Below are 27,535 nucleotides of genomic sequence, written 5' to 3' on the forward strand. Positions count from 1 at the left end.
TTATATGTGCCCAGTAGATGTAGTCAGGGTTATATGTGCCCAGTAGATGTAGCCAGGGTTATATGTGCCCAGTAGATGTAGCCAGGGTTATATGTGCCCAGTAGATGTAGCCAGAGGTATATGTGCCCATGGGTAGCCAGGGTTATATGTGCCCAGTAGATGTAGCCAGGGTTATATGTGCCCAGTAGATGTAGCCAGGGTTATATGTGCCCAGTAGATGTAGCCAGGGTTATATGTGCCCAGTAGATGTAGCCAGGGTTATATGTGCCCAGTAGATGTAGCCAGGGTTGTATGTGCCCAGTAGATGTAGCCAGGGTTGTATGTGCCCAGTAGATGTAGCTAGGGTTGTATGTGCCCAGTAGATGTAACCAGGGTTATATGTGCCCAGTAGATGTAGCCAGGGTTATATGTGCCCAGTAGATGTAGCCAGAGGTATATTTTCCCATGGGTAGCCAGGTGACCCCCCAAAGCAGGAGGGGAGCAGCGCAGTGGAGGGAGAGCTGTGGCATCAGCGGCGGAGAAGGGGGGCAATCCCTCCCCCCCCTCTCTCACCTTAGTGCTCTCCCTCGCTCGCTCTCCCCTCCTGAACTAAGTGACGAGTGGCTGGCAGTGGCAGGCGGCAGCGACCGGAACTTACCTGCGTCTCGTCGCCGGCGCGGGATGATTTGCCGCTACTCTGGTCTGGTACAGACCAGAGCAGCAGAACTTCCGGCGCAGGAGCGAGACGGAAGGTAAGTCCCGCCCGCTGCCAAACGCCACTGCCAGCCACTTGTCACTTAGATCAGGAGGGGGACAGTCAGCGAGGGAGGGAGAGCACTAAGGTGAGAGAAGGGGGGGGGAGATTGCCCCCCTTCTCCACCGCTGCCCACAGCTCTTCCTCCACTGTGCTGCTGTCGTCCTGCAACAGAGCGGGCGGCCGATTGGCCGCCCTTTTACGGACACTGCTGAATTCCTTACGGAATTTACGGGCAGCTTAATTTGTATAAAAAATTACGGGCTGCCCGTAAATTTACGGGCGGTTGGTAACACTGCTTCCCATCTACCATGCAGCTCTGTACTAGCTAGAAATCCAGGCTTCAGTGTCTTCTGGTCTCTGGGCAGCCATCTTTCCGGTCTCCCTTGCAGCTTTGTGCTTGCTGCTGACATCTAGTGGCTGAGTACAAAACTGCAGGAAAAATAGGAAGTGGCTCTCTGTGAGAACATGAAACCTGGATCTCTGGCAAGGAGAGCTGCATGGGAGAAGTGAAAATTGCTGCCAGGAACGAGGAGAGGTAACTATTCCAACACATCCCCACACATAACTTGCATATAAGCCAAATAAACACACTTTTGGTACATTTTTTTTTCCCCAAAAATTCGGCTTATATTGGAGTATATACTGTATGTCCAATTTTCAATTGACATTGATTCATTGGAAAAATGATAGGAAATAGTTAAAAAAAATCACCTGTATGTAGCGATGTCAGATCTAAATATGGATCTCTTGCTTGTGTAGAATCAGAAGTGGGAATTGCATGATGTGTATCGGGAGGGGGGTGGAGTTAGACGTCTCAGTAACAGAAACGGAACTATGACCATCGTTCTGAATGTTCATATGCAGCAACACTTCATTACATGTAAATGGTGCAGCTGATCACCAAAACTGTAAAGATCCATTATGCTAAGATAATAATAAGTGATGTTTGCAGTATATTGCCGGACCAAGTAAAATAATATAGTAAAGCTGCCGGTTTATTCTTAAAATGTAGTAATGTACTAAGATAAAAGGTTTGATTTTGTGTTTTAGGTTATCCCAATTACCGTTATCTTTGACGTCACTAAAACTAAAGGCATTATGGTTATCGGATAATCAGTCCCAGCCGCTGCTGACATTCCAGACAGATGTAGATCCTGAGAGCGGTGAGAAGATCTTGACATGTGTATTATTACCGCAGATGCCTTCTGAAACTAGTGGACAAGGTAAGTGTTGTGGACCGTCTACATCCTAAACAATTTCTATACATGACTTACACATCACATATACTTTCCCTACTAAACCAGCACACCAGAGAAACCCTTACTCTGGGTACACACGATTAAGTTTTCTGTCTGATCGACGGGTAATCTGACAGGCAGGAAGTTGTATCATGTGCACATGTTCCATCTGCTCCTGAATGATAACTGGATCGATTTTCCTATAATAACTTTAAAAAATCGATCCATTATAAAACAGAAGCAGCTCAAACATGTTGGAAATCGTCCATTTCCCATAAGTCTGTTGGGAAATTGCATTGTGTGTATTTAGGATTACGCTGGACACTTGGAAACTTGATTCATAACAAAGGCAACGTATAAGCAAGTTTTTCCATTTTGTTTTATTTTGTCTTACATTATCATAAAAAAAATAAACCAGTGCAACAGTCGGGCCCAGATTTACATAACAGGAGCCTATAGGCACCGATGTCCTGGAGGCCTAGACTTCATGCTCCATGGACCTACAAACTCTTGCTGAAATGCACCACAAGTGTGCTGGCTAGCCCAGCTGTCACTTCTCCCTTACTTTCCTTGCCTGTCATAGCTACAGATGTCCAGTATCTTTAGATAGCCAGAGGTACATCTTGTCAGTGGAATGCTGAGATCAGGATGAGTGACCTCTCATTTACTCTTGCTCAGAACTCTGCATAGGGAAGGAAGGAGGGGGAGGCACTATGGGAGGGAAGTGAGCTGCCTTTCTATCATCGGGCGCCTGCAGGCACGTGCCTATAGTGCATTATGATAAATCCGGCCCTGGCAACAGTGTAGGTGAATGGTATCCCTAAAGGGAAACTACTTTTGCTTATATAAATGCTACAGGCTTGTTATCACAATTTCACTAGACTTTTGCAGTTCCAATCTGTTAAATATATTTTCAATTTCAATTTACAAAATGTATAAATTTCAAAAAAAGGTTATAAACTCAAACTGCCCTTTGGGATCCATATTTTCTCTTGAGTATGGACTTCCAGTGCTGTATATTCAGGCACGGATTTACCTCACAGGAGCCTATAGGCACATATATCCTGGCACCTTAGACTGCCCTCCATGAAACTACAAACCCCCCCCGCTTTGCTTGCCCGTCATACATAGCTACAGGTGCCCCTTAGTATTAGGTAGCCAAAGTACCCTCAATATTAAGTAGCTGGAGGTGCCCCCAAGTATTGGGTAGCTAGAGGAACCTCAGTATTATCTAAAGGTGCCCCTGAGTGAAGGGAGATATCACCAGTGGAATTCCAAGAGCTGGGTGAGTATTGTAACCACTCATTTACAGTCTCATCAGGACTATGCCTAGGAAGGGAGAGACACTCGGGGAGAGGAGTGAACAGTCTTTCCATCATCAGGCACCTGTAGGCACGTGCCTTATTGTAAATCCGACCCTGTGTATATTTATTTGTTGCATGCTTTTCTTTTTCTTTCCTTTTTTTTTACGCTTTCCCTCAAATGTAAAACTGAAACAAGGATTCCTATTAATCCTTCTGTTTGAAAAACAAAATGTGTAACACTTATAGGGATACTGTAGGGGCGTCGGGGGAAAATGAGCTGAACTTACCCGGGGCTTCTAATGGTCCCCCGCAGACATCCTGTGTTGGCGCAGCCACTCACCGATGCTCCGGCCCGTCTCCGGTTCACTTCTGGAATTTCTGACTTTAAAGTCAGAAAACCACTGTGCCTGCGTTGCCGTGTCCTCGCTCCCGCTGATGTCACCAGAAGTGTTCTGCGCAGACACAGACCATACTGGGCCTGCGCTGTGCGCTCTTGATGACATCAGCGGGATTGAGGACAAGGCAACGCAGGCGCAGTGGTTTTCTGACTTTAAAGTCAGAAATTCCAGAAGTGAACCGGAGGCGGGGCCGGAGCATCGGTGAGCGGCTGCGCGGGCATAGGATGTCTGCGGGGGACCATTAGAAGCCCTGGGTAAGTTCAGCTCATTTTCCCCCGACCCCCCCCTACAGTATCCCTTTAAGGTGGCCACACACGATACAATAAAATGATCCGATTTTACGGCAATTCGATAAAAACGATCGGATCTCCCTGAAAAAATTGAAAGCTTTTTTTCATTCGACTGAAAAATCTGATCGGATTTCCCGTTTTCTTCGATTTTTATCGATCCGGAATGCCAGATATTTTTCTTCAATCTTTCTAAAGATTGTATGGTGTGTGTTGGATTGTCAATTTATTAATATACACACCATAGCAATTTTGTCAGTTTCCAATCATTTTTATTCTAATTGGGGAAAAATTGAACATACGTGTGTGGTACATTGGTCAGATTTTTGAAATGTTACAATCAGTCAGAAAAATTGATTGCAATTCTTATATTGAACAGATATTTTAAAAATTGTATGGTGTGTGGCCACCTTTAGAGCTATGTCAATCCTTGCCATGCCCTAATGAGGGCTAAAAGTCCAAAACGGCTGTAAGCATGGTGGATTGGTGTGGCTCAGGAACATTTATAAGTTGCAGGCTCACCATACACCAGTGGCTCTGTACATGTGCCTGGATTTCATGGTCATAAAGAGATGATTTGTGTATTCGGGATTGATGCATCATGGGAAACCATACTTCCCCTTTAACCTCCTTAGCGGTAACCCCGAGCTGAGCTCGGGGTAAGCCGCCTCGGGGGATATCTCAGCCCCTGGTGGGGCGATTTAAATTCGGTAAAGTGCTGTACGCACAGCTAGCAGTTTGCTAGCCACGCGTACAGCCTGATCGGCACCGCCGCGCGGCGATCGGCCGCACGCAGCGGCAGAAGAGGGCCCGCCAGAGCCCTGCGCTGCCCGGACCAATCACTCCCATGCAGCGCAAAGGGCTGGATTAGGTGCGCCAGACGTTAGGACGTCGGCTGACGTCCATGACGTCATTCAGATCGTCGCTATGTTTGCTGCTGTTGCCGGCGGCGATCGGACTAGAGGGACACATGCACCCTCTAGTGGTGTTTCATGTAGCTACCACTCGGGTAACTACATGAAACAGAAAAAAAAATTACAAAAAATGTGGAATGCAGCCTCCTTGGCGAAAAAATTGAACCGCCAAGGAGGTTAAAAGGAACCTGAGGTGTGAGATCCATGGAAGCTGCCATATTTATTTCCTTTTAAACAATACCAGTTGCCTGGCGGTCCTAATGGTCTTTCTGGTCGGTAGGGTCTAAATCACACACCTGCAATAAGCATGCAGCTTAATTAGATTTGTCATGGACACCTGATCTGCATGCTTCTTCAGGGTCTATGGCTTCAAGTATTTGAAGCAGAGGATCAGCAGGACAGCCAGGCAATGTGCATCATTTAAACAGAAATAAACATGTCAGCCTCCATATCTCCCTCACCTTGGGTTCCCTTTAAAGAGACACTGAAGCGAGAAAAAAAATATGATATAGTGAATTGGTTGTGTACTATGAATAATTACTAGAAGATTAGCAGCAAAGAAAATATTCTCATACTTTTATTTTCAGGTATATAGTGTTTTTTGTAACATTGCATCATTCTATAATATGTGCAGATTACACAACACTCAGCATTCAAAATGAGTCTTTCAGAGCAGTCTGTGAAGTAATGATCTCTCCTCTAGCAGAGGAAAAGTAATTAGTCCAGGAACAGTTGAGATAATAAAAGTCAGATAACAGCCCTCTCCACTACTAACTTAGTCGGAAAGCTTAATAGCTTGTTTGCATAGAGATAACAACTGGAGTTTCTCAACTCTTCCTGTACTGGAAACAATTAGACTGATGTATCTGATCTTAATGTTTTATTTCTTAGCTGTGCTACACATACAAATCATAATATCATCATTTTTTTTTCGCTTCAGTGTCTCTTTAAAGCTGCATTAATTCACATTTTTTTCAATTTTTAAGAAGGCAAAATTACCGGTATATTTAGCATTACTTTATTAGTAAGACGGCTTTTCAGTCTTTTAGCCCTTTATTCTACTAGTGGTTCTAGGTCACCATGAGCTTTCCAGGTATTCTGTAACGCATTAAAATGAAACTTATTTCAAAAGAATCTACTTCACATGTAACCAAATGTGCCTTCCACATGGGCGGCTGCCAACATCCTGATGTTGTTCATTTTGATATGTTAATGTGTATGCACTGTATTAGTGCAAGTTCTTGTCTCCCATTAACACCACACACAATTTGTAGCTGTAACTACTCTTAATCCTCAACCACTATAGTGATACGGTAGTTGTAAAGCTTGGAATTCACCTCACTTTCCTTCCCAATGTTTTCTCACACACAGCCATAACTAAATGATTGAAGAGGATACAGATTACAGTCAAACCTGTGTTTCTAACCTTTCTACACACAATCTAAAATGTAATTTGAATAGCATTAGATTACATTGACTAAAAAGCCTTGGCAGGGCCTCCCCCTGCCTTAAGGCTCATACACATGAGCCACAGAGGTGGCTTGAGCCATAAAAAAAAAGCAGCGACAGCTCGTCGCCAGGTCCCTCTGTGCAGCAGTCGTACACACGGCGCACAGAGGGACACCGATTAGGCGGAAGCTGTCGCCGAAGGGTCCTCCTCTCCCCCCCCCCCCCCCTTCCCCGTCGGAAACTCCATACATTGTGTATGGAGTTGCTGTCGCTGGTCTGCATACACACGGCGGACTAGCGACAGTTGCGGCGACAGCTGTTGCAGGCGATTGACCGCACCAATCGCCTGGCGACAGCAGCAACGGTTCGGGGTGTGCACCTCATACACACGGGCGACCTTTCGCCGCAACACACGGGTGTCACGTGGTTGTGGCGACAGTTATAGCCCGTAATTATGAGGCTTTAATGTGTCCTTAATTTTACTACCCCGGCAATTACACCCTTCTCATGGACTAACTCGTACTTGTTTTGCTGGGTCTCTGTAAACCGCATTTTATACCCTGATTGTATGTATAACCTTGTGCTATGTTGTATAACCGTTTGCTACCTCTCTGTCTGTCACCCCTTGTTGCAATGTATGTATCCCTATTTATTGTCCAGTGCTGCGTAATATGTTGGCGCTTTATAAATACAATAAATAATAATGCAATTAGGCAGCTGTATTAGTCTGTGGGAATTCAGGACCAGCATTAGTCCTGGTGGGAAGGGAAATGGTTTCTGTAGCCTTTAAATATGTTTTTGACACTCTGACTAAACTGAGTTTTATGTCCACAGATAATTTACCAAGGTGTGAGGCCTTTGAAAGTTTAGTTAATGATATGTCTGATGACACCTGGAATGAACGCGCAATGAACAGAATAAGTGCCATACGATTTTTAGATGATGAGAAAGAAGATGAGGAGGATGACACGGTAAGTCACTGTACTTCTGGGCATATTCTACTTGCACAAAAATACATGTTTTACCATATATGTGTTAAGTGACTATATTGTTGCACCCCTGTTCATCTGTCACCTGTTATTTTTCTGTAGAAGTCGCTAGGGAAAAATATATAGTTTAATTTCCTGTGATTAAATGAAAATCTACTTTGAATATTAAAGAGGGACTTCAACCCAGGGTTAAACCTAATTAGTAGCTTTCCAGGTGAAATCATTACCTTTTCTCGATGAGATCAGATCTGTATGGCGTATGATATTGTGGTGAAACCACTCCCACAGTTTGCTGTCTGTGAACCTGTCAGGCCATTGTGGGAAAGAACATCTGTTTCTAACTGGCAAGCAAGTACAGTGTTCTCCCAGGTTCAAACAGGTGGGCAGGCCGCCCAGGTAAAATCAATTACCGGCCGGCTGCTTTCCTGGCTGCCATCACCCCATGCCCGGCTGTCAGGATGTGCTGGGCTCTACTGGAAAAAAAGCAAACTGCGCTTTCCTGAATTTAGTGTCCTTACTGCTCAGCTCTGTGCATGAGAGCTTGCACTTCCCAGCAAGCTCGTGCTTTCATTGGCTCAGCAGCAGTAAGGTTATGCACACTACGCTAACACTAGATTGCGTAGCGTGCAAGGAAACAAATTAAGTTGCGCTGATTTATTAGCGTGACAGGAGGTTACTTGCGCCTTTTCCTTTGATGAATCAACCCCAAAGAGTCATGTATCTTCATCTGTGCATAGAACTCTCAAACAAACATTCAGCAGATGTGCACCTGGCAGGACTAAAGCTGTTGTCACCCGTGATAAACTTCAGAATGTAAATTGGGGAGAGGAAAGATTTTACAATAAGCAAACATGAATAAATGATGTATAAATAAACACTGTAAAAAAATAAGTGTTTAATTTCTCCAGGAGAGGGAATGCGCTTCCCATATAGCCTGTGGTGGAAACGCATCTTCCTCGGGCTCCAACCTGACTATTGGAGCGAACACTACACTGTCCACTTTTCCTGGCCATTGGAGTCCAACTCCAGTACGAACCTACTCTAAGAGGCCTAAGCGCGAGCTCACTAGGCTACCCTGAAACATTAGGGAGTCCTGCTCAAGGACTTATTAAAAATAGATCAAGTTTGCAGTGCTCAATGTAGTGCAATTCTATTGATCAGTGATCTACTGCCGCTTCTTCCCCATACAATCAAACATTATAAATTCCTTTTCTGTAAAAATCTATCGAAATGATGATCCATCTGACATGTCTGACAGGCATCAACAGGAGTCGCTCCTGCGCAGTAGCATGGAGCCACTTTTGCATGGAGAAAAAGCCATGCACAACCTGTTCCGTGTTACTGCGCAGGTGCGGTCCACTATACAATATTCGGCAATGATGTTTAATATTGTCGGAAAAGAGGGGTGTAGGAAGACCAGTAAAGCCTCTTCACCAGTGTTTCCCAATCCTGTCCTCAAGGCCCACCAACAGTGCATGTTTTGTGGAAATCCACAGAGGTAGTTAATCAGCTCTGCTGACCCCCACCTGTGTGGTTTTCTGCAAAACATGTACTGTTGGTGGTACTTGAGTATAGGGTTGGGGAACTCTGCTCTAGACCATCTAGATCAGTGGTTCCCAACCTTTTCCAGGTCGTGACACATCACAACAAACATTCAGATATCCGTGACACGTCACATCATGCCAAACATTCAGAAATACATGACACGTCCCGTATGATAGAAAAGATTCAGTAACAATCTGCTGATGCTGCAGGCACAATGAGGGGCTCAGTAACAATCTGCTGATGCTAGAGGCACAGTGAGGGGCTCAGTAACAATCTGCTGATGCTGCAGGCACAATGAGAGGCTCAGTAACAATATGCTGATGCTGCAGGCACAATGAGGGGCTCAGTAACAATCTGCTGATGCTGCAGGCACACTGAGGGGCTCAGTAACAATCTGCTGATGCTGCAGGCACACTGAGGGGCTCAGTAACAATCTGCTGATGCAGCAGGCACAATGAGGGGCTCAGTAACAATCTGCTGATGCCGCAGGCACAATGAGGGGCTCAGTAAAAATCTGCTGATGCAGCAGGCACAATGAGGGGCTCAGTAACAATCTGCTGATGCCGCAGGCACAATGAGGGGCTCAGTAAAAATCTGCTGATGCAGCAGGCACAATGAGGGGCTCAGTAACAATCTGCTGATGCTGCAGGCACAATGAGGGGCTCAGTAACAATCTGCTGATGCTGCAGGCACAATGAGGGGCTCAGTAACAATCTGCTGATGCTGCAGGCACAATGAGGGGCTCAGTAACAATCTTCTGATGCTGCAGGCACAATGAGGGGCTCAGTAACAATCTGATGATGCTGCAGGCACAATGAGGGGCTCAGTAACAATCTGCTGATGCAGCAGGCACAATGAGGGGCTCAGTAACAATCTGCTGATGCCGCAGGCACAATGAGGGGCTCAGTAACAATCTTCTGATGCTGCAGGCACAATGAGGGGCTCAGTAACAATCTGATGATGCTGCAGGCACAATGAGGGGCTCAGTAACAATCTGATGATGCTGCAGGCACAATGAGGGGCTCAGTAACAATCTGATGATGCTGCAGGCACAATGAGGGGCTCAGTAACAATCTGCTGATGCCGCAGGCACACTGAGGGGCTCAGTAACAATCTGCTGATGCAGCAGGCACAATGAGGGGCTCAGTAACAATCTGCTGATGCCGCAGGCACAATGAGGGGCTCAGTAACAATCTGCTGATGCTGCAGGCACAATGAGGGGCTCAGTAACAATCTGCTGATGCTGCAGGCACAATGAGGGTCTCAGTAACAATCTGCTGATGCTGCAGGCACAATGAGGGGCTCAGTAACAATCTGCTGATGCTGCAGGCACACTGAGGGGCTCAGTAACAATCTGCTGATGCAGCAGGCACAATGAGGGGCTCAGTAACAATCTGCTGATGCCGCAGGCGCAATGAGGGGCTCAGTAACAATCTGCTGATGCTGCAGGCACAATGAGGGGCTCAGTAACAATCTGCTGATGCTGCAGGCACAATGAGGGGCTCAGTAACAATCTGCTGATGCAGCAGGCACAATGAGGGGCTCAGTAACAATCTGCTGATGCCGCAGGCACAATGAGGGGCTCAGTAACAATCTGATGATGCTGCAGGCACAATGAGGGGCTCAGTAACAATCTGCTGATGCAGCAGGCACAATGAGGGGCTCAGTAACAATCTGATGATGCTGCAGGCACAATGAGGGGCTCAGTAACAATCTTCTGATGCTGCAGGCACAATGAGGGGCTCAGTAACAATCTGATGATGCTGCAGGCACAATGAGGGGCTCAGTAACAATCTGCTGATGCAGCAGGCACAATGAGGGGCTCAGTAACAATCTGCTGATGCCGCAGGCACAATGAGGGGCTCAGTAACAATCTTCTGATGCTGCAGGCACAATGAGGGGCTCAGTAACAATCTGATGATGCTGCAGGCACAATGAGGGGCTCAGTAACAATCTGATGATGCTGCAGGCACAATGAGGGGCTCGGTAACAATCTGCTGATGCTGCAGGCACAATGAGGGGCTCAGTAACAATCTGCTGATGCAGCAGGCACAATGAGGGGCTCAGTAACAATCTGATGATGCTGCAGGCACAATGAGGGGCTCAGTAACAATCTGCTGATGCTGCAGGCACAATGAGGGGCTCAGTAACAATCTGCTGATGCTGCAGGCACAATGAGGGGCTCAGAAACAATCTGATGATGCTGCAGGCACAATGAGGGGCTCAGTAACAATCTGCTGATGCAGCAGGCACAATGAGGGGCTCAGTAACAATCTGCTGATGCTGCAGGCACAATGAGGGGCTCAGTAACAATCTTCTGATGCTGCAGGCACAATGAGGGGCTCAGTAACAATCTGATGATGCTGCAGGCACAATGAGGGGCTCAGTAACAATCTGCTGATGCAGCAGGCACAATGAGGGGCTCAGTAACAATCTGCTGATGCCGCAGGCACAATGAGGGGCTCAGTAACAATCTTCTGATGCTGCAGGCACAATGAGGGGCTCAGTAACAATCTGATGATGCTGCAGGCACAATGAGGGGCTCAGTAACAATCTGATGATGCTGCAGGCACAATGAGGGGCTCAGTAACAATCTGATGATGCTGCAGGCACAATGAGGGGCTCAGTAACAATCTGCTGATGCTGCAGGCACACTGAGGGGCTCAGTAACAATCTGCTGATGCAGCAGGCACAATGAGGGGCTCAGTAACAATCTGCTGATGCCGCAGGCACAATGAGGGGCTCAGTAACAATCTGCTGATGCTGCAGGCACAATGAGGGTCTCAGTAACAATCTGCTGATGCTGCAGGCACAATGACGGTCTCAGTAACAATCTGCTGATGCTGCAGGCACAATGAGGGGCTCAATAACAATCTGCTGATGCTGCAGGCACACTGAGGGGCTCAGTAACAATCTGCTGATGCAGCAGGCACAATGAGGGGCTCAGTAACAATCTGCTGATGCCGCAGGTGCAATGAGGGGCTCAGTAACAATCTGCTGATGCTGCAGGCACAATGAGGGGCTCAGTAACAATCTGCTGATGCTGCAGGCACAATGAGGGGCTCAGTAACAATCTGCTGATGCAGCAGGCACAATGAGGGGCTCAGTAACAATCTGCTGATGCCGCAGGCACAATGAGGGGCTCAGTAACAATCTGATGATGCTGCAGGCACAATGAGGGGCTCAGTAACAATCTGATGATGCTGCAGGCACAATGAGGGGCTCAGTAACAATCTTCTGATGCTGCAGGCACAATGAGGGGCTCAGTAACAATCTGATGATGCTGCAGGCACAATGAGGGGCTCAGTAACAATCTGCTGATGCAGCAGGCACAATGAGGGGCTCAGTAACAATCTGCTGATGCCGCAGGCACAATGAGGGGCTCAGTAACAATCTGCTGATGCAGCAGGCACAATGAGGGGCTCAGTAACAATCTGCTGATGCCGCAGGCACAATGAGGGGCTCAGTAACAATCTTCTGATGCTGCAGGCACAATGAGGGGCTCAGTAACAATCTGATGATGCTGCAGGCACAATGAGGGGCTCAGTAACAATCTGATGATGCTGCAGGCACAATGAGGGGCTCAGTAACAATCTGATGATGCTGCAGGCACAATGAGGGGCTCAGTAACAATCTGCTGATGCTGCAGGCACACTGAGGGGCTCAGTAACAATCTGCTGATGCAGCAGGCACAATGAGGGGCTCAGTAACAATCTGCTGATGCCGCAGGCACAATGAGGGGCTCAGTAACCATCTGCTGATGCTGCAGGCACAATGAAGGTCTCAGTAACAATCTGCTGATGCTGCAGGCACAATGAGGGGCTCAGTAACAATCTGCTGATGCTGCAGGCACACTGAGGGGCTCAGTAACAATCTGCTGATGCAGCAGGCACAATGAGGGGCTCAGTAACAATCTGCTGATGCCGCAGGCGCAATGAGGGGCTCAGTAACAATCTGCTGATGCTGCAGGCACAATGAGGGGCTCAGTAACAATCTGCTGATGCTGCAGGCACAATGAGGGGCTCAGTAACAATCTGCTGATGCCGCAGGCACAATGAGGGGCTCAGTAACAATCTTCTGATGCCGCAGGCACAATGAGGGGCTCAGTAACAATCTTCTGATGCTGCAGGCACAATGAGGGGCTCAGTAACAATCTGCTGATGCTGCAGGCACAATGAGGGGCTCAGTAACAATCTGATGATGCTGCAGGCACAATGAGGGGCTCAGTAACAATCTGATGATGCTGCAGGCACAATGAGGGGCTCAGTAACAATCTGATGATGCTGCAGGCACAATGAGGGTCTCAGTAACAATCTGCTGATGCAGCAGGCACAATGAGGGGCTCAGTAACAATCTGCTGATGCCGCAGGCACAATGAGGGGCTCAGTAACAATCTTCTGATGCTGCAGGCACAATGAGGGGCTCAGTAACAATCTGATGATGCTGCAGGCACAATGAGGGGCTCAGTAACAATCTGATGATGCTGCAGGCACAATGAGGGGCTCGGTAACAATCTGCTGATGCTGCAGGCACAATGAGGGGCTCAGTAACAATCTGCTGATGCAGCAGGCACAATGAGGGGCTCAGTAACAATCTGATGATGCTGCAGGCACAATGAGGGGCTCAGTAACAATCTGCTAATGCTGCAGGCACAATGAGGGGCTCAGTAACAATCTGCTGATGCTGCAGGCACACTGAGGGGCTCAGTAACAATCTGCTGATGCAGCAGGCACAATGAGGGGCTCAGTAACAATCTGCTGATGCCGCAGGCACAATGAGGGGCTCAGTAACAATCTGCTGATGCTGCAGGCACACTGAGGGGCTCAGTAACAATCTGCTGATGCAGCAGGCACAATGAGGGGCTCAGTAACAATCTGCTGATGCCGCAGGCACAATGAGGGGCTCAGTAACAATCTGCTGATGCTGCAGGCACAATGAGGGGCTCAGTAACAATCTGATGATGCTGCAGGCACAATGAGGGGTGCTCAGGTGTATAGTGGCCCCAGTATATGCAGCCAGGTGTATAGTGGCCCCAGTATATGCAGCCAGGTGTATAGTGGCCCCAATATATGCAGCCAGGTGTATAGTGGCCCCAGTATATGCAGCCAGGTGTATAGTGGCCCCAGCATATGCAGCCAGGTGTATAGTGGCCCCAGTACATGCAGCCAGGTGTCTAGTGGCCCCAGTACATGCAGCCAGGTGTCTAGTGGCCCCAGTACATGCAGCCAGGTGTCTAGTGGCCCCAGTACATGCAGCCAGGTGTCTAGTGGCCCCAGTACATGCAGCCAGGTGTCTAGTGGCCCCAGTACATGCAGCCAGGTGTCTAGTGGCCCCAGTACATGCAGCCAGGTGTCTAGTGGCCCCAGTACATGCAGCCAGGTGTATAGTGGCCCCAGTACATGCAGCCAGGTGTATAGTGGCCCCAGTACATGCAGCCAGGTGTATAGTGGCCCCAGTATATGCAGCCAGGTGTATAGTGGCCCCAGTATATGCAGCCAGGTGTATAGTGGCCCCCCAGCTGGAGCAGAGCAGCGCAGCAGAGAGGAGCATTGGGTAGAGCAGCGGGGAAGGGCGGACGTTTCCCCCCCACTTCCCTCACCTTGGGGCTCCTCTCCCTTGCTCTCCCCTCCATAACCGGCGGCGGTGGCTGGCAGCGGCGGCGGTGGGCGAGACTTACCTCCTCCAGTGTTTCGGCGAGTGGACGCTGTGCCTATGCGTGCAGCTAGTCTGGTCTAGTGAAGACAAGACTAGCTGCAAGCACGCACGCACAGCGTCCACTCGCTGGTACACTGGAGGAGGTAAGTCCCGCCCACCGCCGCCGCTGCCAGCCACCGCCGCAATGTTATGGAGGGGAGAGCCCAGACGAGCAGGGGGAGCAGAGAGCGGCGACACATAGCTGGTGCTGCCGCGACACATAAGTGTGTCGCAGCACACCGGTTGGGAACCTCTGATCTAGATGATTCCCCCTACTGAGGTAAGAATCTAGATTTTTTTTTTCTGACTACAAGTACCCTTTGATGCCTACAGATGAATTAACCACTTGAGGACCACAGTGGTAAACCCCCCTAAAGACCAGGCTATTTTTATTAAAATTGGCCACTGCAGCTTCAAGGCCAAGCTGCAGGGCCGCACAACACAGTACACAAGTGGCCCCCCCTCGCTCTCATGTGCCCCAGGGGGACAGCTGCTGATCGAACCGCGCTGCACATGTAAATAGACGGTGGTTTCGCCGTCGAACAGTCTCCCGAGCGGTGATTGCCGCTCGGAGACTGAAGGAGGGGCGGAGCTCCGCCCCCCCCCCCCCCCCCCCCCCCCGAACAGGAGATGCGCATGCAGCCTGCACGCGATCTCCTGCATTGCGAGCCCCAAGGACTTTTGCCAGTCCTAGGGCTGCCGCTGCGGCCACGCCCATTAGCGTGACGCAGTCGGCAAGCCGTTAATAACTGTGAAAGGGGATACCACTATATCTCACCACCCATATCTGTTATGTTAGCCTTCAGATGATTCCTCTTAATTCTTATAGTTTATAGAGTGGGTCATATTTTTATCAGTAAACGGGTCTACTAATCCAAATGTAACCATATTAGATCTTAGAAAATGTCATGTTGTTCAGTAGCTATTCAGTCATGTTCGACTCTGTGACCCCACGGACCACAGCACTCCTGGCCCATTTCTTGGCTCCTGCTAGAGATGGGCCGAACCTCCGATTTTAGGTTCGCGAACTTTCGCGTAACGTTCGGTTCGCGTTAAAGTTCGTGAACCGCAATAGACTTCAATGGGGATGCGAACTTTGAAAAAAAAAAATATTTATGCTGGCCACAAAACTGATGGAAAAGATGTTTCAAGGGGTCTAACACCTGGAGGGGGGCATGGCGGAGTGGGATACATGCCAAAAGTCCCAGGGAAAAATCTGGATTTGACGCAAAGCAGCGTTTTAAGGGCAGAAATCACATTAAATGCTAAATGACAGGCCTAAAGTGCTTTAAAACATCTTGCATGTGTATACATCAATCAGGTAGTGTAATTAAGGTACTGCTTCACACTGACACACCAAACTCACCGTGTAACGCACCGCAAACAGCTGTTTGTGTAGTGATGGCCGTGCTGGACTGGTGCGCACCATGGCGAGAGTGCAGGTTTTGGTGGCTTTACAGCCCATATGGTCGCCTGGCTGATGTAGCTGAATGACAGAACAGTGACTGTCCAGCTGATCAAATTTGGTCTGACCACAATGAAGCAACGACCTTATTATCTTTTGTGTGCCCCCCCGAGACACTCATCTAGGCGCCGGTCATTGCTTCAACAGGTATACAGTGGCGGGTTCACTGAACACAACAGGTATGCAGTGGCGGGTTCACTGAACAGGTATACAGTGGCGGGTTCACTGAACAGACCAGGTATACAGTGGCGGGTTCACAGAACAGGTATGCAGTGGCAGGTTCACTGAACACAACAGGTATGCAGTGGCGGGTCCACTGAACAGAACAGGTATGCAGTGGCGGGTTCACTGAACACAACAGGTATGCAGTGGTGGGTTCACTGAACAGGTATGCAGTGGTGGGTTCACTGAACACAACAGGTATGCAGTGGCGGGTTCACTGAACAGTACAGGTATGCAGTGGCGGGTTCACTAAACACAACAGGTATGCAGTGGCGGGTTCACTGAACACAACAGGTATGCAGTGGCGGGTTCACTGAACACAACAGGTATGCAGTGGCGGGTTCACTGAACACAACAGGTATGCAGTGGCGGGTTCACTGAACACGTATGCAGTGGCGGGTTTACTGAACACAACAGGTATGCAGTGGCGGGTTCACTGAACAGGTATGCAGTGGCGGGTTCACTGAACAGTACAGGTATACAGTGGTGGGTTCACTGAACACAACAGGTATGCAGTGGCGGGTTCACTGAACAGGTATACAGTGGCGGGTTCACTGAACACAACAGGTATACAGTGGCGGGTCCACTGAACAGAACAGGTATGCAGTGGCGGGTTCACTGAACACAACAGGTATGCAGTGGTGGGTTCACAGAACAGGTATGCAGTGGTGGGTTCACAGCACAGGTATGCAGTGGCAGGTTCACTGAACAGGTATGCAGTGATGGGTTCACAGCACAGGTATGCAGTGATGGGTTCACAGCACAGGTATGCAGTGGTGGGTTCACAGCACAGGTATGCAGTGGCGGGTTCACAGCACAGGTATGCAGTGGCAGGTTCACAGCACAGGTATGCAGTGGCAGGTTCACTGAACAGGTATGCAGTGGCAGGTTCACTGAACAGGTATGCAGTGGCAGGTTCACTGAACAGGTATGCAGTGGCAGGTTCACTGAACAGGTATGCAGTGGCAGGTTCACTGAACAGGTATGCAGTGGCAGGTTCACTGAACAGGTATGCAGTGGCAGGTTCACTGAACAGGTATGCAGTGGCAGGTTCACTGAACAGGTATGCAGTGCAGTGTTCTCCCCAGAATTTTTTTCCAGCCGGGTGGCATGAAAAAGTAGCCGGGTGGGAAATTAAAGGGAACCAGAGACGTTGGGGGAAAGGTTTTATACATACCTGGGGCTTCCTCCAGCCCCATAAGCCTAGATTGCTCCCACGCCACGTCCCCCGCTGCCTGGATCTGCCGGTACCGGGTCTTGTCATTTCCGCGAGTCGGCCGTAGGACGCGGCCAATTGTTTGCATCACAGGGGCTCCCTCCATATACCTACGCATGCGGCTGCAAACTGCGCAGCCACATGCGTAAGGGTATGGAGGGAGCCCCTGTGATGCGGACAATTGGTCGCGCCCGCCGGAAGTGACAGGGCCCGGTACCGGCGATACAGGAAGCAGAGGATTGCGGCGTGGGAGCAATCCAGGCTTATGGGGCTGGAGGAAGCCCCAGGTATGTATAAAACATTTTCCTATTTTTCCCTATCCTTCCTCTCTGGTTCCCTTTACGGTCACCATGTGTGGGGAAGGAGGGTGATGTTGTCTGCTACTACTAGGTGAGAATGGAGAGGGAGGATCATGCTGGGTGCTGCTTGCTGGGGAGAAGAGTAGGTGGAGCACGCTGGTTGTTACCTGGTGAGGTAGTCATGCTAGCCATTGCTGATAGGGGTAGAGGGTTACACTAAATGATGCTAATGGAGAAAGAGGCATCTTGCACTGAGTGGTGCTGTTTTGATGGGCAATCAGATAAAGTGCTGTCAAAGCCGGATTAATACCAGAAAGGGGCTGTGGACAGGGTGACTAATTAGGGCCAAAACCACACATCCCCACAGACTGTTTTGTTATCTCATTCAAAAAGTCTCACAATAATTTTGGCTGACAGTAGTAGTAAACCCAGTGTAGACATGCTTGTTGTTTGTCCATGCTAATCAACATGCACTACAAAGGAACATAAAAGTGCTTGGGGGTTTCTGCTGTGGCTTCTACCCTTAAACAAAATCAAGTACTGGTAAGCAGACATACATACTGTATACAGGAAATACGGTATATAGAGGACAGAGGGGAGTTGAGTAGAAAAAGGTGAATACAAACTGAAGGGAAGAGGAATAGGTGTGAGTCTGGGAGATAGATTGCCTTCGAGGGACAGAGAGAGAGTGTGAAAAGGACTGGGAAAGGGGAAAGAAAAAAAAGAGGGAGAAAGTGTGTGAGAGACAGAGGGAAATGTCTAAGAGGGAGAGTGAGAAACAGACTAATGCAGAAAAGAAAATGTGAGTGCACACTGCAGGAAGTCTGCAGACTGATGTCCAGGACAGCTAGCTATGTAACCTGTCCGGCCAGAGCAGTGGGGGAAGGGAAGCAGTAGTAGCTAGCTGTAAAGTTTTCTAATACCTGTCTTGAGAGACGGCAGCTGAGTCACAAGGATTCCTTTGCTGGGGGGCCATAACTGCTTTCAGATAACCATCTGCCCTGCTGCTGCTCTCCCCGGCATGAATGAGCGCTGCTCCACGCTGTTCTCTATGTGTTCTGAGCTCTGATCGGGGGAGGCTGGAGCACGTGCTGAGAAAATTCCTGCATGATGGGAAGACAGAAGGAGAAGAGCCCGTACTCTGCACTACTCGGGCAGATCAGTGACTCAGAGGGAACACAGCAAGCCCACGTTCTCTCGGCTCTTTCTCTGTGTGCCCCAAACTCTTCAAAGCTCCCGCGGTCTGGCTGGCTTGTAATGTCAGGAGCTGAGGAGGAGGGCGGAGATTGTATCAGAGTGACAGCGGCCAGCTCCAATGCCAAAGCCGCTGCGCACTTGTGCTGGATGAGTGTGGAGGACGGCAAATATGCCGTAGACAGGGATTAGTGATAGTGATCACAGCAGCCGGGCGGGGACTGACCACCAGCCGGGCGCTCCGCCCAGTTAAAAGGCTCTGGGGAGAACACTGCAGTGGCAGGTTCACAGAACAGGTATGCAGTGGCAGGTTCACTGAACAGGTATGCAGTGGCAGGTTCACTGAACAGGTATGCAGTGGCGGGTTCACTGAACAGGTATGCAGTGGCGGGTTCACAGTACAGGTATGCAGTGGTGGGTTCACAGAACAGGTATGCAGCCAGCCAGGAACAAGTTAAGCCTAACTAATCTTTCCCTGAGAGACAGTCTGCAGCAGCTCGCCCTACTCTCACTAACGCAGGCAGCACACGAGTGACCGTAATGGCCGCCGCTGCCTGCCTTATATAAGGGGGGGTGGGGCTCCAGGGGCTAGTGTAGCCTAATTGGCTACACTGGGCCTGCTGACTGTGATGTAGAGGGTCAAAGTTGACCCTCAAGGTGCATTATGGGCCGAACCGAACTTCCACAAAGGTTCGCCAGCGGGACGCGAACGCGAACCACCGAAGTTCGCGTGGAACCGTTCGCCGGCGAACCGTTAGGCCCATCTCTAGCTCCTGCCTCTCTATGCTTGTCCAAGCTCTTTATTGTTGCTTCCATGATACTATATAGCAATCTAATTCTCTGCTGTCCCCTCCTCATTTTGTCCTCCATCTTTCCCAGCACTTCCCAGAAAGTGTCATGAAGCATGAGTCCAAATCAAATGCCTTGTTGACCTGTATTTCCATCAGACTTCAATTTTTACATTGTCCTATAACATTTTAGTAGCTATAGTATTATCTCTGGTGATAAAAACATTTTATTAAGTCAACTTGATGGCAACAAAGCAAGCCTTCTATAGCTGTCTCCAGGAGGGGAAGCTAATGTTTTCGGGCTGTATTGTTAAAGAGCTGTAGGGCAAAAATTTCTACAGAACATGCTATCTTTATCACCCATGGGGACACTGGCAACATTTGCTTGGTTCGTAACATCCTAGAAAGACGTTGAGGGAGAAATATTATCAGTCTGGACATTAATAAAACAAAAATAGTAAATTCAGCACTAAAGCTGTCAGGGCCAGGTTGCATGTGTGTTTTAAAGCTCTTAACTTTATTTTTCAATCGAGTTTCTCTGAACAGCCATGAAAGAATTTCTTTGTCTATCATCCAAGGCTAAGAGTCGTACTTGAAAGTGAACCTGAGGCGAGAGTGATGTAGAGGCTGCCATATTAATTTCTTTTTAAGCAATACCAGTTGCCTGGCTGTCCTGCTTCTGCATGCTTGTTCAGGGTCTATGGCTACACGTGTTAGAGGCAAAGGATCAGCAGGACAGCCATACAACTGGTATTGTTTAAAAGAAAAACAATATGACAGCCTCCATATGACTCACACTTTTTAAGCAGTCATCAATAAGGGAAAAAACAATTCTATAATGTTATACATTTTAGTTTGAAATTGAACACGCATTGCTGTTGCTTCAGTATAAAATATATATTTTCACTACTCCCCCTAGTTTTAGCCATAATAAGTTTTCTTCTTACTCTGTTGTAACATTCTGGCTGAATGCAACTATAATTACACAGAACAGGGCTATATTCTTCTGTTTATGTTCTAAATTGTAAACTTCAAAGGTTTCAAAAACAGCAGAAACTGGTTTAATAGCAGATAAGACTACACTCTCCTGGACGGTTTATATTTCTTCTCAATTTGAACCAATTTCTCACTTGGTTCTTGTTATTTTTCTTCTTTTTACAAACTGAGCCAGCTGTGATCAAAAAGCCTCTTATCGCACATTTCTTGAATTCCCCACACATATCCCCATCCCGTATGCATCTCTCTGTGTATTTCATTATTATTATTTAAAAAAAAAAAAATCTTTTTGATTTTTCTGAACCCAGGTCTCATCATTCAGATGTGAGTTATTTAAATGCCAATCTCTGGTGCTACATGCTGGTATTGTATTTTTCAGTACCCTAGTACGTGATGAGAAATTCCAAAATGTCTAGTTTCCACTTTTATCATATTAGACATAAATCCTGTTATGAAAAAAAATCAATGTGAGAAAATGAATCATGTGCCATTGAGTAGAAAGTGTGACAAGCTCACCAGCCATCAACTAATGTATTGATTGATGTTTTAAGTTTTTCCTACATATTCTTTTTAAAACACCTAGAGAAACCGTGTTTGTATGCATTTGTTCATCAGTGCTTTGAAGTACTGCATATATTCTGCAATTGTTCGCATTTTTCAGGGATTTAACCAGAGTGTTTGAACATCCTAAAAATATCTTTTATATCATTTCATTAAGTTTCTTCTGAGACCAAACAGTGGACTTTTTGTCCTTTGAGGAAGCTAACTGTCATCATTACCTTTACTGTACTTAGTGTAATAAACGGCTCACTAGTGCCAGCCTTACTCTCTTACTGCTATACATTACACAGCTGAAAACCTGTCTCGAGCACATTAAGCTTTCACTCTGGGATTGCCTGCACAATGTCATCCATTTTTCCAGTATTTGGACTACCCCTGCCAGGGTAGTTTCTAGGCTAAATTGGACCCAGGGCAAGGGTGTAAACATTGGTTAAGTTAGCCAGCTTTAGGTGCCCCCAGTATAGATAGCTAGCTATAGGTGCTCCTTATTAGCAGAAAGTGGAGCGTTTATAAGCGGCTATGCAGGTGAAGGAGACCAGTGGCGATTGGAGTGGGCAGGGAGGGGAGTTTCTAATATGAGGCTTCCCGCTGCACTTAGGCTGGTTTCACAGTGGGACGTTACAGGCGCACGTTACAGCAGCCTGTAACGCACCCCACTGTACAGCAATGAAAAATCAATGGGCTGTTCACAGTGCCCACGTTGCGTTACTTAGTAACGCTGCGCCATAAGACAACGTACTGCATGCAGTACTTTATAAGCGGCAGAGCCGCATTAGACTGCTTGCACATGCTCAGTAATGTTGGGGAGGAGCGGAGAGCGGCCAGGCACATGGCTAATTAATATTCACTGCACTCAGTGACGGGCAGTGTTTACTTCCTGGAGCGGCCGCTCTGTGTGGCGATTGGCCGGGCGGGAACACGTGATGCCACATGCGTCCAAGAGTACGCATCACGGTTGCCAGAGTGAGCTGCACAATGCGGCTCACTCTGACGTCCACATCAGAGAGCACCAGGCGTTGCGTTAGGGGCACGTTATGCGACCATAACGTCCCCTAAAACGCAACGTCCTACTGTGAAACCAGTCTTACTCTGCAAAGAGCGGGGAGCACAGAGGGAGAAGTCGGGCTCCCACAAACATAATTATATGGTTTGTAGTTGTAGCACTTTATTCATCTTTTTATTTTTTTATTTTTAGTGGATTTTCCCTTTCACTTTTTTTTTTTCTTCCAGGCAACTCTTCTAAGACGAGCTACTCCTCACCCTGGTGAGCTGAAGACAATGAAAAAGACTGTGGAGAACTTGCGCACTACCATGAATGCTGCTAAGGCACTGGACTCTAACAAAAACGAGGTTAATAAATCCCTTGACAGATTGACCACGTCTGTGTAGAACTCCTCCTCCATTTTACCACCCGTGTCTTCCCTGACTGTTGAAATGTCTCCCTGCTTCCAGGACCAGCCTCTTGTTTTTACCAGAACATTATTCATCATCACTTTTTTACTACTGCTATTGAGATGCTGCAACCTGCACAGGAAGTGCCTTATTTCCACTAGTTGTGCATATCAGTGACCTCCTAATTTAAAGCTGTAATTTTATGTTTTACCAATCTTGTTTCTAATGACTGTCAACACTACTGTATAATTTTGTTTCTATTTTAAATGTGGAAATATATTTTTATTTTTTACACTTTGGGTATATTTTAGAACTCTATTTGGACCTAGTGGGTTAAGTTTTCTGTGCAAATTATATTTTTGTGTTTTTTTTTTTACTTTTATCTTTGGCAGCTTCACCTATATATATAAACAATTAAATGTATGACAGGATTCAGAAATGGTTTAATTGTTGAAAGAAAATCGAAAGCGGTACATATAGTAATTTTAAAATATTTTTAATCTAAAAATAATTCTGTATATTGTGCCACTAAGTTATGTCTTAGAATAGTAGTGGGTTTTCCAGAACAGAATATTTTTTTATTTTTTAGCCTCTAAAGCTGAACTCCATGTAAATATAAAACAAAGAAAAAAAATCACAATTTAATCCAGTTTTGTATTCAATAAAGAATGATTAAATTGATTTTTAAATATAACTGGTAAATGACCTGATTGTGTCTTCATATCTGCCACCTGTAATCACCTGCACAGCACTGTTTATGCTTGGACAGGGAAGAGCCATTACTGTAAGCTATTCAGGTTTTGTTGCAGAGCATGGTGGTGTCAGTGTAAATCTTGGAATATACTATGAGATGTCTGGCCAACCTTGCAAATGATCAGTGTTTTTTAGTGGTAAACATCGATCGAAGAATACTGATCATTTTATGACTTGGCAGCATTTAATATTGATCAAATTTTTGCAGAAAGAAAATCTACAGCAATCTGACTGAATTGGAACACTATTAGCTTTGTGATGCTTAATGCAGTATAAAGCAGGGTTGTGGAGTCTGAGAAATTTTCGGTACTTGGAGTCAGGGCTGGCCTTAGGTTTCACAGCGCCCTGAGCGAAACCTGATTTTTGTGCCCCCCTTTCATCCTCTTCCCAGTTGCGCGCACACACACACACACACACTTCAATTTTTACTCCTGAGATATCTCCTAGGACAGTGGTTCCCAACCTTTTTGACGTTGTGACACATCACGCCAAATGCTCAGATCTCCGTGACACGTCACATATATATAATAGAAAAAATACTATCAATAACTACAGATAGATGGAAAGAGTGCATTATCCTGAATACACTTAAAAATGAAGGCTAGAACTTTCAGGATTATTAATAAAAACAATCAGTGGGACTGTTGCGCCCCCCCCCCCCCCCATTTAGAATGATAGCACAGCACCAGCAACGTGCACCACGCGTTATAGCCGCAGTACGCCCCCCCCCCCCCCCAAAAAAAAAACCCTCAGACTCAGTATAGGTAGTTAGCCAGGTATAGGTTCCCCCAGTATAGGATATCACGTGTAGGTGCCCTCAATATAGGTTGCCAAACATAGGTGCCCCCAATATAGGAAGTAAGTTGAAGGTCTCCACCCCCCCACACCCATAGGTAGCCAGGCGTATGTGCCTCCAGTATAGGTAGCCAGGTTTTGGTGCCCTCAGTAAAGGTAGCCAGCTATATGTGCCCCCAGTATAGGCAAACAGCTATAGGAGCCCCCTTGGAAGCCGGCACCCTGAGCGACCGCTCCAGTCGCTCAGGTCAAAGGCCGGCTATGCTTGGAGTTGGTGGTTTCATAAACTGAGGAGTTGGGAGTTGGATGATTTTTGTACAAAATCCACAGCCCTGGTAAGAGGAGTTGAGGAGTCGGAGCCATTTTGGGTACGGGGAGTCTGAGGTTTCATAAACGGAGGAGTCAGAGTCTGAGTTGGATAATTATTGTACCGACTGCACAGCCCAGGTACAAAGTTATACAACTGATTGTGCCTCTACTGCAATGTCCCCTCACCCTGTGCTATTGATGTACTTAATGCTGATAAAAACAGGCTTCCCAGTCAATGTTTAATTGATAAAAAGAATAAGTGATCAAGAGGACCGAAGTTCTTAAAGGGAACCTGAGGTGAGAGGGATATGGAGGCTAGCATAATAATTTTATTTAAAACAATACCAGTTGCCTAGCTGTCTTTCTGATCCTATGCCTTTCTCCAGTCCTTTTTGCCATACACCCTAAACAACCATGCAGATCAAGTGTTCTTAATCAAGTCTTAGGGCTCGTTTCCACTGTTGCGGTGCGGAATCGCCTGGATTCCACCGCGGATGAAAACGCATGTGGATGCGTTTCCGCATGCGGATTTCGCATGCGATTTCGCATGGCAAGGAACCAGGCGAATTTAACCATGTCACTGCGTGTGTAAAGCTCCATAGCTTTACATGCGAAATCGCGGGGAAGTTTCGCATGACAATGCCGCATGCGATTTCCCTATTAAAAGCATTGCGGGCGATTTGCCCGCATTCCTGCCGCACGCGAAATCTGACGGCTCTGCCGTGCAGATTTCCCCCGCACGCCAAAACGCACCCGCACGACGCACAAGTGGGAACAATCCCATCCACTTGTATTGCTTATGCGAATCCACATGCGGTGCCTGCATGCGGATTCGCTATAGTGGAAACGAGCCCTTACTGGATTAGCCATATGCTTGTTTCAGGTGTGTGATACAGACACTATGCAGCCAAAAACGCTGCGCAAGGGGCTTTTTCAAATTTTTTAATTGCTGCTCTCAATGGGTTCTTGGCCTTAAAGAGACTCTATAACAAAAAGGTCATCCTTTTTTCTACTATCCTACAAGTTCCTAAACCTATTCTAATGTGCTCTGGCTTACTGCAGCCCTTTCTACTATCACCGTCTCTGTAATAAATCAACTTCTCTTTCCCCTGTCGTATTTGTCGCCCTGTGTCTGGAAGGCTGTCAACTCTTCAGTGTTGTTGATCTGTTATGCACGCCCCCTCCACGCCCCTCTATGCACACTCCCGTGTGTGTTATTTACATTAGGCAGCCGCGCTGCTCTCTTGTCAGTGAGGGAAGAGAGCTGCCTTTTACAAGCTGGATAAATTATCCAGGTGTTAGGCTGTGAAAGGAGCTGGGCTGTCGCATACTGAGGAATTACAGACACTTGCAGAGCTGTCTGCAGGAAGAAACAATCAGCCTGTCACTCTTCAGTGGATGATAGTTGCAGGGGGAAGGTAAACACACAAATGATATCTTCAGATTCAAAAGTAAGGCTGTATACAGCCTGCTTGTGTATGGATGTATTTTCTATGTGTGGACATACTATACATCAACCTACTTCCTGTTTTGGTGGCCATTTTGTTTGTTTATAAAACTGTTTTTAACCACTTTTAATGTGGCGAGGAGCGGCGAAATTGTGACCGAGGGGAATAGGAGATGTCCCCTAACGCACTGGTATGTTTACTTTTGTGCGATTTTTAACAATACAGATTCTCTTTAAAGAAAATTAATATGGCAGCCTCCATATCACTCGCCTCAGGTTCACTTTCATAGATATTTTAGCAAATTTGATGTCTAATATATTTTTAGAAAAACATACAGTGTATGGATAGCTTTAGGGCAATGGCATATGAGACTTTGTGGCTGTACATGTCAGAACTACAGTCTCTTTTAGTGGTTTGTTGCAAAATGGTTTGTTGCTTCTACCAGTAATGACAGATACAGTCGTTTTGGAATGTTGCTACTCCAGAGACGTGTCATACAGACATTTCCTGTGCACTTACATAAGATGATCTTAAGTGAACACCAAAATGACAACTCACCAGTAAGCTGCAGATCTCCAGAATGTGGCTAGCAGGCTTAGGAAGGTCTGAGCCCACCAAGCTGGTGCATATGCAAATCTGTGCTTTTATAAATCACAGAACAGTATTAAAGCAAACTTATGAGATTTGCTAAGCCCACATTTTGATACTTCTGTCGGGCAAGGGAAGCGTCTGGATCTTCATGCTTTTGTGCAGACGGCTTGCACGTGTGCAGTAGCATGGACCAAATCAGGCTGGGCTATTTCAGCCAATGCCTTTCAATACCCATGCTACTGTGCATGTGCGAGCCGTGGAACAATGCTTTTCCAGATAAGAGAGCACTGGTGCGACCCAGTAGAGGAGAATTGGGGAGGTATCCAGAGGATCCAGAAGCTTTCCTATGCCAAGGTGAGTACCTATTTGGGGCTCTCTTTTCACTCACAGGTTTCCTATAAGCAAACAAGACATTTCTTATATACTGTATATTAAGTGTGTGTAACTACATGTCTGGAGTTTCTTTTTTAATAATCTAGTTAAAGCGGATCCAAGATTAAAAACTAGCTATAACAAGTAACTTGTCTATATATCTTATCTAAAGTTTAGATGGTTTACACAGCAAATCTAACTGCTAACAGCTTTAATAGAATATGATTATTTCTTCTTGTGATACAATGATAGCAGCATTTTGTTTGTAAACATTACACACAGCACTCAGCCTCCTCCTCCCCTCTGCCTCTGAAATCTCTGGCTAGTAATACCTCCCCTTCCTCCTGTCCAGACTGAGCTCCCATGAGCCCTTGCTACTGCCAAGGCTCTCTGAAAAACTGTGGGCAAGGCTTGTTTCGTTTATAGGGAATATAGAGTATTAAAACAAAAACAAAAAAAGTATTTGGCTTGAGGAATGCCCTATAAACAATATGAAAGGAACACCATTATGCAATGAGTAAAAGTTTATCTCGGATCCACTTTAAGGAACAACTCCACCCATCTGTGATAGCATTTTCAA

The 27,535-nt window shown here is 47.0% G+C and overlaps 1 protein-coding gene across 1 annotated transcript in view; it reads left to right on the forward strand.

Annotated features, from left to right (window-relative positions):
* LRRC1 (leucine rich repeat containing 1) overlaps positions 1–23,306 on the forward strand; it is a 297,188-nt gene extending 273,882 nt beyond the window's left edge. Inside the window, exons 12-14 of the mRNA XM_068281386.1 lie at positions 1,787–1,959; positions 7,161–7,297; positions 22,526–23,306. Of these exons, the coding sequence (XP_068137487.1) occupies positions 1,787–1,959; positions 7,161–7,297; positions 22,526–22,684 (469 nt within the window). The 3' untranslated portion in view covers positions 22,685–23,306. The remainder of the gene's footprint in view (positions 1–1,786; positions 1,960–7,160; positions 7,298–22,525) is intronic.
* Positions 23,307–27,535: the final 4,229 nt, after the last annotated feature.

Source organism: Hyperolius riggenbachi, chromosome 4 (genome assembly GCF_040937935.1).
Source record: "Hyperolius riggenbachi isolate aHypRig1 chromosome 4, aHypRig1.pri, whole genome shotgun sequence".
Classification (NCBI taxonomy): Eukaryota; Metazoa; Chordata; class Amphibia; order Anura; family Hyperoliidae; genus Hyperolius; species Hyperolius riggenbachi.